This window comes from Podarcis melisellensis, assembly GCF_964234715.1.
Source record: "Podarcis melisellensis genome assembly, chromosome: 3".
In the NCBI taxonomy this organism is placed as follows: domain Eukaryota; kingdom Metazoa; phylum Chordata; class Lepidosauria; order Squamata; family Lacertidae; genus Podarcis; species Podarcis melisellensis.
The window spans coordinates 20,053,355-20,065,808 of NC_138530.1; the positions used below are offsets into that span (position 1 = coordinate 20,053,355).

At 43.4% G+C, this 12,454-nt stretch overlaps 1 protein-coding gene across 1 annotated transcript in view; it reads right to left on the bottom strand.

The window, feature by feature from the left end:
- EPAS1 (endothelial PAS domain protein 1) overlaps positions 1-12,454 on the bottom strand; it is a 135,381-nt gene that overhangs the window by 47,721 nt on the left and 75,206 nt on the right. The window contains exons 3-4 of the mRNA XM_081903899.1: positions 2,254-2,405; positions 695-779 (exon numbers count right to left, since the gene is read on the bottom strand). Coding sequence (XP_081760025.1) covers positions 695-779; positions 2,254-2,405 — 237 coding nt within the window. The remainder of the gene's footprint in view (positions 1-694; positions 780-2,253; positions 2,406-12,454) is intronic.

Below are 12,454 nucleotides of genomic sequence, written 5' to 3' on the forward strand. Positions count from 1 at the left end.
AGCGGTTTGGAGGTCTTGGGCCCCCCCAATATTTTTTATAAGTCGGTATGGGCCCCCCCAATATTTTTTATAAGTCGGCGCCCCTGGTGACCATATGAACTCAAATCCCCCTCCTAGTTTCTCCTAGAGATAATGCCCTAGTGCCAAATAACAGTTGGCATTAGCTTACACTTTCTAAATAGAAAATACTTCCCTGGTTGCAATAAATTCTCCAGGAGAAGCAGCCAATGCATTTGGTCTTGAGTCTGGAGGTTCAGATAGGCGAAGTGCTTGGGGAGACACACAAATCTTTCTATTATTCATTAATACTTTTAGTTAATTTCCTTAAAGCCCTCAAAACTTCTCAGGACGACTTATAGCAGAAGAGAGATGAATTGCTCACATTGAAAACGACTTAAAAAACATGAAACACTAAAAATTATAAAAGAAGATCTACTTCCCAAAATCAAGCCTCCACCCACCCTCTCCAACAACATTAAAATGATCACCACAATCAACTGGCTAAAATATCACAAAACAGCAAAAAAGAAAATTAACAATAAAATGCCCCGGAGAAGAGCCGTCCTTGCCTGGCACCAAAATATATTATTAAAGACAAGTCTTCTTGGGGAGACTACTCCATAAATGATGCACAAAGTACACTGCAATATTGTTGTTGCATTATTATTATTTTTTTTAAAAAAATATTATTTACCATTTTTCAAACTCAGATTTTCTCGAATTTCCTCATGATCACATGGGTGAGTGAAGTCAAAAATGCTGTGTCCGGTGAGCTCCACCTGTTTGACCATCAAGACAAGCAGATTAAAAAATGGGGTGGTGAAAATGAATTTACGCTGGGAACATATTTTGGATCCCCTCGTTCCCAAAATGCACCACATGAGGAGGAACTTTGAGAAGTGTTTTACAGAGATGTTTTAGATAGCAGCTGACTGTTCATTGAAAATTCACACTCTAGCCGTTTTTGTACACGTATTATGTATTAAGTATTTATATTTCCTTCCCATTCCATGGCCTGATGGTAGTGACAGCAATAATCTTTTATCATTTTATGAGTGATATTTATTTAAAGCATCTGCAAGTCACATCATCATCATCATCATCATTATTATTATTATCCATAGATAACAAAAAGTTATAAATATTTGTTATACTTGGTCACAATCTTCTTAAGGTTCCGACGACTTCCCACCAACTCCTTATGTCTTTATATGTTCTTTTTCTTAGAGCACTATTTGTCTCAGATTTTGTTGTTAATTATCAGAAATATTGTACTTTCTTCTACAAATCCAATATATCATAGAAGTTAATCTAAGGCTGCCACAGACACCATGCTATTACAATAGTCTTTAAGGTACTTTTTATATAGACCCCATTTCTTAATAAACGTTTGGTCTGTATGGTCTCTCATTTCCCCCCGGTAATTTAGCCAGCTCTGCATATTCCTTTAATTTGCCATTCCATCTTTGATGGTATTTCCCCACCCTTCCAGTTTGAAGCTATTAAGATTCTCGCAGCCACTGTGGCATAGAAGAATATTTCCCTTGCATTCTTGGGTATTAAAAGCGGTTCCCTCGCTGCGAGAAGCCAAGTTACAGGGAACCAGGCAGAGGGCCTTCTCGGTGGTGGCACCCGCCCTGTGGAACGCCCTCCCACCAGATGTCAAAGAGAACATCAACTGCCAGACTTTTAGAAGACATCTAAAGGCAGCCCTATTTAGGGAAGCTTTTAATGTTTAGTAGGTTATTGTATTTTAGTGTTTTGTTGGAAGCCACCCAGAGTGGCTGGGGAAACCCAGCCAGATGGGCGGGGTATAAATAATAAATTATTATTATTATTATTATTATTATTATTATTATTATTATTATTATTATTATTATTACCATGGAGCTGCAACCTGCTGGGCAAGTGAATAGGCCCATCTGCATATTCCATGTTTCAGTTTTGCACTTTTAAATCTCCTCTTGGGTCCCTCTGACTTTAACCCTGGCCTCTTCAGGGCTAAACACCCTTGTAGCCACTCTAATCCCAGAATAGCAAAGGGACCATCATTCTCTTCCTTAGAGCACTCGCAGGAAGCTTTTGCTAAGCCACATTTAACAAACTAGCTCTACCAAGTAGAGGAAGAAGCAGAAGTTATATTATACCATAAACCACCCTGTGATCCTCGGCTGAAGGGCAATATACAAGCTTAATAAATAAGCATCACAGTATCATCCACCTTGCTACGTGAGATGGGTAGAAACAGCTCACCTGTGTCAAGCCCATATACTTGCTGATGTTCTCCGACAAAAAGATCATGTCTCCATCCTGTGTGATGACAGTGATAAATCCCTCCAAAGCTTTCAGGTACAAGTTGTCCATCTGCTGATCAGGCTCTATTTTACTCTCGTTGTCACCACAGACTGCACAAAGGAGTGGGGAGCGGAGGGGGTGGAGAAACAGGACCAAAACGAAGAGACAAAAAATTTAAAAATAAATCAGAAATGATGCTTTGCAGTATGCTAGCAAATCCCAACCAAAATCACTATCTGATATAAAGTTCACGGCTTTGCTTTTACCGGATATCTATACAGTTCAACAGCATTAGGAAAAAGTTACAATAATTATAATATTGTGGCAGTTCAGGCAACAAAGCTACAATCTTATTTGACATTGGGAACCCATAAAGTGGCCTTATATTGAGTCCGACTGTTAGCCCATGTAGTGCTGCATAGCCTACATACTGGCTGACAACAATTTCACAGAATTGTAGCGTTGGAAGGGACCCTGAGGGTCATCTGTCCCAACCCCCTGCAATGCAGGGATCTCAGCTAAAGCATCCATGGCAGATGGCCATCCAACCTCTGCTTAAAAGCCTCCAAGCCAGGAGAGTCCATAACCACCCGAGGAAGACTGTTCCACTGTCACACAGCTCTTACTGTCAAAAAGTTCTTCCTGATATTTAGTCAGAAACTCCTTTCTTGTAACATGAAGGCATTGGTTTGAGTCCTACACTCCAGAGCAGGAGAAAACAAGCCTGCTCCATCTTCCATGTGACACAGCCCTTCAGATATTTGAAGATGGCTATCATATCTCCTCTCAGACTTCTCTTTTCCAGGCTAAACATGCCCAGCTTCTTCAACCTTTCCTCATAAGGCTTGGTTTTCAGACCCTTGGTGCTGACCTTTAAAGCCCTAAATGGCCTCGGTCCAGTATATCTGAAGGAGCGTCTCCTTCCCCATCGTTCTGCCCAGACACTGAGGTCCAGTTCCAAGGGCCTTCTGGGGGTTCCCTCACTGCGAGAGGCCAAGTTACAGGGAACCAGGCAGAGGGCCTTCTCGGTAGTGGCGCCCGCCCTGTGGAACGCCCTCCCATCAGATGTCAAAACGATAAACAACTACCTTACATTCAGAAGACATCTGAAGGCAGCCCTGTTCAGGGAAGTTTTTAATATGTGACATTTTAGTGTATCTTTCATCTTTGTTGGAAGCCGCCCAGAGTGGCTGGGGAAACCCAACCAGATGGGCGGGGTACAAATAATAAATTATTATTATTGTTGTTGTTGTTGTTGTTGTTGTTGTTGTTGTTGTTATTGATCATCTTGGTTGCCCTCCTCTGCACACGTTCCAGCTTGTCAATACCCTTCTTAAATTGGGGTGCCCAGAACTGGATGTAGTACTCCAGGTGTGGTCTGACCAAGGCAAAATAGAGTGGTACTATTACTTCCCTTGATCTGCATGCTATACCTCTGTTGGTGCAGCCTAGAATAGTGTTAGCTCTTTTTTTGCTGCTGCATCACACTTTGGACTCATGTTAAGTTTGCGTTCCACTAAGACCTCTACAGTGGTACCTCAGTTTAAGAACAGTCCTGTTTACGAATGATTTCGTTTACGAACTCCGCAAAACCAGAAGTAGTGTTCCGGTTTGTGAACTTTACCTCGGTCTACAAATGGAAACCGAACGGTGGAAGGGCACCGGCGGCTGGAGGCCTCATTAGGGAAAGTGCACCTCGGTTTAAGAACGGATTCGGTTTAAGAATGGACTTCAGGAACAGATTAAGTTCATAAACTGAGGTACCACTGTAGATCCTTTTCACATGTACTACTAGGAAGCCAGGTGTTTCCCCATCTTATATTTGTGCATCTTGCCTAAGTGCAGAACCTTACAATTGTCCCTATGGAAATTTGTTAGTTTGGGCCCAGTTCTCCAATCTGTTAAGGTCATCATGAATCCCGATTCTGTCTTCAGCGGCATTAGCTTCCCTTCCCAGTTTGGTGCCATCTGCAAATGTCAGCAAGGCTTTCAGAGGAAAGTCTTTACCAGTCCTTCCTAGATATCCCAGGAACTGAATACGGGACCCACTTACCTACTATAGCCCTTACTCACTGAACTCAATTGGGACCTACTTCCCATAAACACAAAAAATGCTGGAGTTATAGAAATTTGCCATCTTACTAGGAAATGCATGTGGAACCAGGCATATTTACACATACACCCTTAGCTAAATAAGGAACTCCATGCAGATGCAGTCACTGCTTGATCTAAGCATTGGAGCTGCACATGCTTCGTTAGGAAATCAGCAATTAGCATTAATAGGGGAGGAAGAAAGGGGTGCGACTTCATTTCCCTACAACAAAACCCTCCCAAACAGCTATCTGACCAGGGTTGGACATGAGCAGTCATTCCACCTGCTTCTATACAATAACATAAAAATAAATAAGATGCTTATGAAAGGCTCACAAGTAGGTCATGAGTGCAACTGTACTCTCCTGCCTGAGATAGAGGATGAGGCTGTAAGTGATGACTAGCCATGTTCCATCTCGGATGCAGTAATGCTTCTGAGTATAAGCTCCCAGAAACCACAGGAGGGAAGAGGGCTGCTGCACTCAGGTTCTGCTGGCAAGCTTCTCATGGGCATCTGCTTGGCTACTATGAGAGCAGGATACTGGTGCAGATGGGCCACTGGCCTGATCTTCTCATGTTCTTCTCATGTTCTTGTGTGATCCCAAGCAAATGGTATACAGAGGCTGGTACTGTCTCTGCTACTGAAGATAATATAGGTGTTGTGATGATTAGCAACTGGTAGCCTTATTGTGCCAATGACAAACCTAGACAGCATCTTAAAAAGCAGAGACATCACTTTGCCAACAAAGGTCCGTATAGTTAAAGCTATGGTTTTCCCAGTAGTGATGTATGGAAGTGAGAGCTGGACCATAAAAAAGGCTGATTGCCGAAGAATTGATGCTTTTGAATTATGGTGCTGGAGGAGACTCTTGAGAGTCCCATGGACTGCAAGAAGATCAAACCTATTCCTGAGTGCTCACTGGAAGGACAGATCGTGAAGCTGAGGCTCCAATACTTTGGCCACCTCATGAGAAGAGAAGACTCCCTGGGAAAGATCCTGATGTTGGGAAAGACGGAGGGCACAAGGAGAAGGGGACGACAGAGGACGAGATGGTTGGACAGTGTTCTCAAAGCTACCAGCATGAGTTTGACCAAACTGCGGGAGGCAGTGGAAGACAGGAGTGCCTGGCATGCTCTGGTCCATGGGGTCATGAAGAGTCGGACATGACTAAACGACTAAACAACAACAACAGCCTTATTGTGCATGAATTTGCCTAACCCTCTTTTAAAGCCATCCAGGTTGGCAACCAAAGCCTGGACAACAGACTGAACAGGTAGGCCGATCACTCGCTCACAGTCTTTTCCATTATGGCGAAATGGATCCTTTCTGAGTTTCCGTATAAATTAAAATACGCACATTTCATGCAAGACGGTGTCCTCGGCTGTCCTCTTTTTTTGGCGTTGAGTTTCTGCTTTGGGGACGAGCATGTTAAATAGCTACCTTTCTTTATTGCAGAAGGCAGTTCCACAACTATCAAGAACCTCCAATTTGATTATTCCCACCAAGTGGCTGCAAGCCACTAAGTTAGGCTGGTTTTTGCTTTCCAATGATAATTTCAGTCTTGCAACAACAACATATTTTTTTTTGCAGTTGTATTTTTATTTATTTATTCATTGAAATGCTGGGTTCTACCTACTGTTAAATGCCAATCTGTCTCCTGACTCTTAACACTCAATGAGAACTATTCACCATGGATGGGAAGAGATTCTTCGCACTAGGTAATGTTGGAAGGAATTGAGGTTATGATTTAGAGAGCCACATTATTATTTAGCAAGCACCCAGCAGGTCTTTCGATTTGTGTTTAGGGAACAGCCACCTTTGTGTGCAATGCAGCCATCTGATTTTGAAGTGGGGTGGGAGGGGGTGGGGAGACAAAAAGGTTATGTTGGGTGTGTCCAGGACTTTGAAGAACCAAAAGTACCTCTCTCTGGATTGTGGTCAATCTGTCTATGCCTAGCAGCCTTTTCTGATGCAACCAAAGCGTGGAGAAAGTAATTGGACTGTCAGCACACTCTGGGAGCTGGTAAAGGTAGAACAGCGTTTGCCAACCTGGTGCCTTCCATGAAGGCTGAGGCTCATGGGAGTTGTGGTCCAGAGCATCTGGAGGACACCCAGTTGGCGAAGGCGGATGTAAAATATAAAAACAGCCCTTCCCATTGATAGTGCAACCTAATCACTCTCATAATATATTCTACATACACATAACACCGGTCTTGAAAGACCTACATTGGCTCCCAGTACGTTTCCGAGCACAATTCAAAGTGTTGGTGTTGACCTTTAAAGCCCTAAACGGCCTCGGCCCAGTATACCTGAAGGAGCGTCTCCACCCCCATCGTTCTGCCCGGACGCTGAGGTCCAGTGCCGAGGGCCTTCTGGCGGTTCCCTCATTGCGAGAAGCAAAGCTACAGGGAACCAGGCAGAGGGCCTTTTCGGTAGTGGCGCCCGCCCTGTGGAACGCCCTCCCAGCAGATGTCAAAACGATAAACAACTACTTGACATTCAGAAAACATCTTAAGGCAGCCCTGTTCAGGGAAGTTTTTAATGTATGATATTTTAGTGTTTCCTGGTTTCTATGGAAGCCGCCCAGAGTGGCTGGGGGGGCCCAGCCAGATGGGCGGGGTATAAATAATAAATTATTATTATTATTATTATTATTATTATTATTATTATTATTATTATTATTATTATTCTACAGAGGCAGTATGCCTCTCTGAATACCATTTGGTGGGAATCACAAGTGGAGGAAAGTGTTCTTATTGTTGGCCATTGTGAGAACAGATTGCTAGATCACATGAACATTTCAACCTGCTCTAGTTGGGCCTGTTTTGTTTTCCTAACCAGCAAACTATATTTTGTAGTTAACTGGGGCTCTGAACCAGAATTTCAATATGTGGCTGGCAGTCCTGGTTTGTACAGAAGGTAGAAACCAAGGTTTGTTGGAATGGTATGTAACAGTAAACGGTGTTTTGCAGCTATCACCACTCGGTGGTGGGGATTGGGGAGTTCCTTTCAGTTTTAATGACAAATTTGCATTAAAAAACCCTCCCAAATTTATACTTCTTGAAACAACACACAAATACAGCTATCCTTTTGGAATTCACACATCTCCGAATTTTGAAATGCAGTTCTCAAACCAAAGAATATGTGAACAAACATGCATATATTAGTTAAAAGTCTACACAGAACCATTTGTATTGGTGAAAATAATGTACAAAAATGCATTATGTCTGTGAAATGGTTTGCCAAAATGTGTATATTAAGGAAAATAGCATGTTGCATATAAAAAATGTCTATATTAGGGAAAATACACACCAAATACTGACAAATGTTCATGAGGACTTTTAAAAATAATTGCAAACTGTTGGAGAAATGAACTGAAAAAGAAACTTACAAAAGCCACATTTTCCAGATTCAGCCATCACTACCTGGTCATATAAACAGTAGCAGAAAAAGAGTTTACACTGGTGCATGGGCCAAAACTGATGACTGCTATAGAATAAGTATCTGCTGCTAAAGTCAATAGGAAAGATACCAATACATGTATTGCTCTGCTACTTTTAAGGCAGTCAGTGTTTAGCCAAAACAAACTCTTTACAGAGCAAAGGTCACATAACACAGCAAGTTGCATGATAAGTATAACCTTTCCACTACTCTAGGTTCCAATCCTGTTTAGACTTGTAGTCTAAAAGCAATGCTAGTCAAATGCAAGAAGTCTATTCAAGTCCTTTTGTTCTGTTTACTTTTGCATATAGATTTGCTCAGAAAAGCTCTTCAGCCAATCAAGTAAAGATTGCTGGGGTGATGGGCCTCAGTTGCATCAGACATATGCTGAAGCAACTGCCCTGTACCATAGCTTGGTACTGCTCCTAAACACTGCTAGCTGAATAATAATAATAACATGGATGTTGGTGATCTGACACTAAGTAGCATTGCAGTAGTCCAAGCAGGAGATAACTAGAGCATGCACCACTCTGGCGAGACAGTCTGCAGGCAGGTAGGGTTTCAGCCTGCATACCAGATGGAGCTGGTAAACAGCTGCCCTGGACACAGAATTGACCTGCACCTCCATGGACAGCTGTGAGTCCAAAATGACTCCCAGGCTGTGCACCTGCTCCTTCAGGGGCACAGTTACCCCATTCAGGACCAGGGAGTCCTCCACACCAGCTCGCCCCCTGTCCCCCAAGAACAGTACTTTTGTCTTGTCAGGATTCAACCTCAATCCGTTAGCCGCCATCCATCCTCCAACCGCCTCCAGACATTCACACAGGACCTTCACTGCCCTCATTGGTTCCTATTTAAGAGAGAGGTAGAGCTGGGTATCATCCATTTTACTGTATAATGGAGTGTTGGCCTGGAACCTCTGTGGTGGAGCATGCAGAAGGTCCCATGTTTGATCCCCAGCATGTCCAGGTAGGACTAAGAAAGGCTGCTCTCTGAAACCCTAAAAAGCTGCTTGTTCTCTGTCACTGTGGACCAGGGTGGGCAGACTGTGGGCCTCCAGATATTGTTGGAATGAGACTCCCATCTGTCCCAGACAGCATGGTCAATAGTTTAGGGTGATGGAAGTCCAGCAACATCTGGAAGGCCACAAGATCCTTACCCATGGTGCTCCTAAAATTGAGCTACATAGATAGACCAATGGTGTCAGACAGGTGTCAAACATGCACACCTGGGTGTGGTGTCCTTGGATAACTTAAATCTAGCTTTCCATACTTCTGAGCATATAGTCCTTGCGTCACTGAATGGAAAAAGCGCATGAACAACTTCAATTATGAAAATGCCTCGTTTGTCCTTTTGCTCCCTCAAACAGCGTATATGTCAAAATTTGCTACAAAACGTAATTAGCAAATTATCTGGGCACAGTGCAAGTCAATCATAATTGCTTTAAGAGGCTGACTGTAGCAACGCTGGATGGGTGGTTGAGCTGTTTCATTTTCTGCTGGGGTTTACTAAAGTTCATTACAATGGCTCCAACAGCCACTCTGAAATTCACTATGTGCGTCTTGACACTCTCAAAGAACTCTACTAGGTTAAGTGAGACTGGGCCTGCTCTTGCAGAAGCTATGCTGGTTCTGCTTCAGCGAGGCTTGTTCTTCTACATGCTTGGCTGTGTTATCTTTAACAATGCTTTCCATCAGTTTTCCAGAGACAGCTAACTAGTCTACCATTTCCAACATTCATCCCTGGATCCCATTTTCAAAATGGATGTTACATTGGCCATTCCCCAGTCTTCAGTAGCTGGAATCCACGGGAGGGGAGAGCACTCTTGTCCTTCGCTTGAGGGTTTCCCATAGGCATCTGAATGGCCACTGCGAGAACAGGATGCTGGATTAGATGGGTCATTGGCCTGATCCAGCACACTATTCTTATGTTCACCCACCACTTCCAGTTTATGGGGCTGAACCACCATAAAATCTGCTTTGTCCCCTCAATTCCAACAGCAATAAGCCAAAGGCTTTAATTTGATCGAAGCTTTTCTCTCGGAGAAAATTTAAGCAAACTTGTGTACTCTTGTCTGCCTTAAAGGGCTATAGTTGTTGTTGTTTTCTGCTTTAATACCATCATTATAATTATTTGTTAGTTAACTTGGACTTTGGGAAGGAGGCGTGAGGCTCTGGCAGGCTCCTAGAGCCCTCCCACCTCCTTTCCAAGCTGGGAAAGAAAGCGCTAGCTAGGCTTTGGGAAGGAGACGGGAGCTCTCTAGGACCATGTCAGAGCCCTTACAACCCTTCCCCTAGTGCCTGCTTACCTGGCTTAGGGAAGGCAGTGTGAGGGCTGGGTGTCAAATGTTGCAGAGGGCTGCCAAACAGTGCCTCGAGGGCTGCATGCAGTCCACAGGCTGCGTGTCGGACCATCCTGTTCTAGACTTTACCTCGAACCTTGGTTTAGTTGCCTTCTAAAACTATAGTTTTGCTAACAGAAAACAATTAAGAGGAAGGGCCATAGCTGACTGCATTACAGGGTACTGGACCAGATGACACTTGGGTTCCTTGCAACTCTACAATTCTATGATTCTATGGCTGGTGGAGCACGTGGAGGTCCCAAGTGCAATCTCCAACATCACCAGGTAAGGCTGGGAGAGATTCTTGCTTGAAACCCTGGAGAGACGCTGACAGTCAGCACCAACAATACTAAGCCAGATGGGCCATTGACTGGCTTAGTATAACAGGTTCCGATGTCTTGTACCTTATCAGTTATGTAGAGTAAGTGAAAAGTGCAAAAAAATAAAAATAACCCCAAACACAAATCAATGCCCGATTTGACATTGTCCCTTTACAGCAAATGCCTAGCGTAATTTTCAAAGAAAATATGCCTTTTGTGCTAAAAATATCTTTTGTAAACAAGCTTTGATTGATTCCCACTGTCAGGATGTGCATAGCTCCAGAGGGCCAGAACACATTTCCGCAGATGCTTGCTCACTTCCTTCCATCCAGCTTCTTGGAATGTAGCGGAGAGCTAAAAAAACCAGGCTCTCTTTTTGCAAGAATGAACAGCTCAGGTATGATCCAGACCTAAAACTCCGCAATCCAATGTGGAGAAGCACCAACATGCTTTTGTATACATGTCATTTTGTTCAAAAAGTGACACTTAAGAAATATAAAGATTCCTGCTTATACAGCAGCAGGACTTACAACTGGTATTTATTATAATATTTATAGGCTCACAAAACCATTGATAATGTAAGATTGTCTTTGCGCTACAACAGCCCTGGATAATTCCGGATTCCATTGCTCATGCCCCAAAGTAAATGGATTGTAGATTACATCTTAAGAGCACAAACCACTGACAGTAGTAGTATAAATGCAATTGAAGCGGAGATGACTAACCGGATGATACTGGGCTGCAACTTTCATCATTGCTCCCTATTGACCATGTCACTTGGGAATCTGACAACATCTGAAGGGCCACAGAACAGCCACACCTGAATTAAAGCAACAATCTTTGACATGTTTACCTGCAATAAATCCCAATGAGCAGGGAGACTTATTTCCACACAACATAGTAAGTCATTGCACACTGACTTAACACCACTTGTTTTGACCACACTGAAGTTCTCAATTGCATAAGGACCTGAGAAGCTGCCTCAGTCCATCAAGCTCAGGAATGTCTTCTCTGATTGGCAGGAGATTTCCAGGGTTTCAGGTAGTTGTAGTTCCCAGTCCGACCTGGAGGCACCAAGGACTGAGCCCGGATACTCTGCCACTGAGCTACGGTCCACCCCCAAATTGCAAGTGCAAGGGAGTCTGGTCCAAGTTTTGATCAAAACTGGTAAATGTACTATAGCTAATCTGATTACCACCTCTTCCATGGGGCGGGGGTAACACACGAGGGGGCGGGACACCCAGTCGCTCCTCACATTTATATTTTGATTGATGTGTAACTTCATTCTGTATGTTTACTAGAAATTAAGTCCTCCTGAATTTGAAAGAATTTGCTTCCAGGTGTATGTGCATAAGCTTGCTGTCTTAGAATGCATGCCAGTCCTCCCCCCCCCCCCAAACGGAACATTCATTGAGCCAAAAACAGCCAATAAAGTCCAAGAAGGCAACAAGTGTTATGCCTTGGGCTATCCTTGAAATATTCAGGTTGATCCTTATATCGGGCACAATCTTGTAGAGTGCATATTATAAATTACAAACAGGTCCGTTTTGTCAAAAAATCCCACCCCACCCCCAATGCTTATGATCTTTCTTAAACCACACAGAAAAACTGTTTTTCACACACATCTCCCTTGTTCCTTACCCGCTTTCTGGCTCGGGTAATAAGGATCTTTTCTCGAAACAAGCTCAGGCCATCTCCCTGCCTGCCTTCCCTTTTCTGAAAGAGCTTCCTGTCTGTTTCCTAGTCTTTCCTATTACTTTTACTGTCTGTAGCCACAGAAATAACCCACCAGTTTCCTCCACCTGCTCCAGAAAATATGAAAGAAAAGAAGTAGGTGGGGGGAGGAGGGGGAAAGAGACTAAACTAGACTAAAAAAAGAATGGTCTACTAAGAATGGTCTCCAGGAAAAACTGTCTCAACACAGCCTTTGTTTGTCTAGTCGAAGCTGAAAAGGGTGGCATCCCG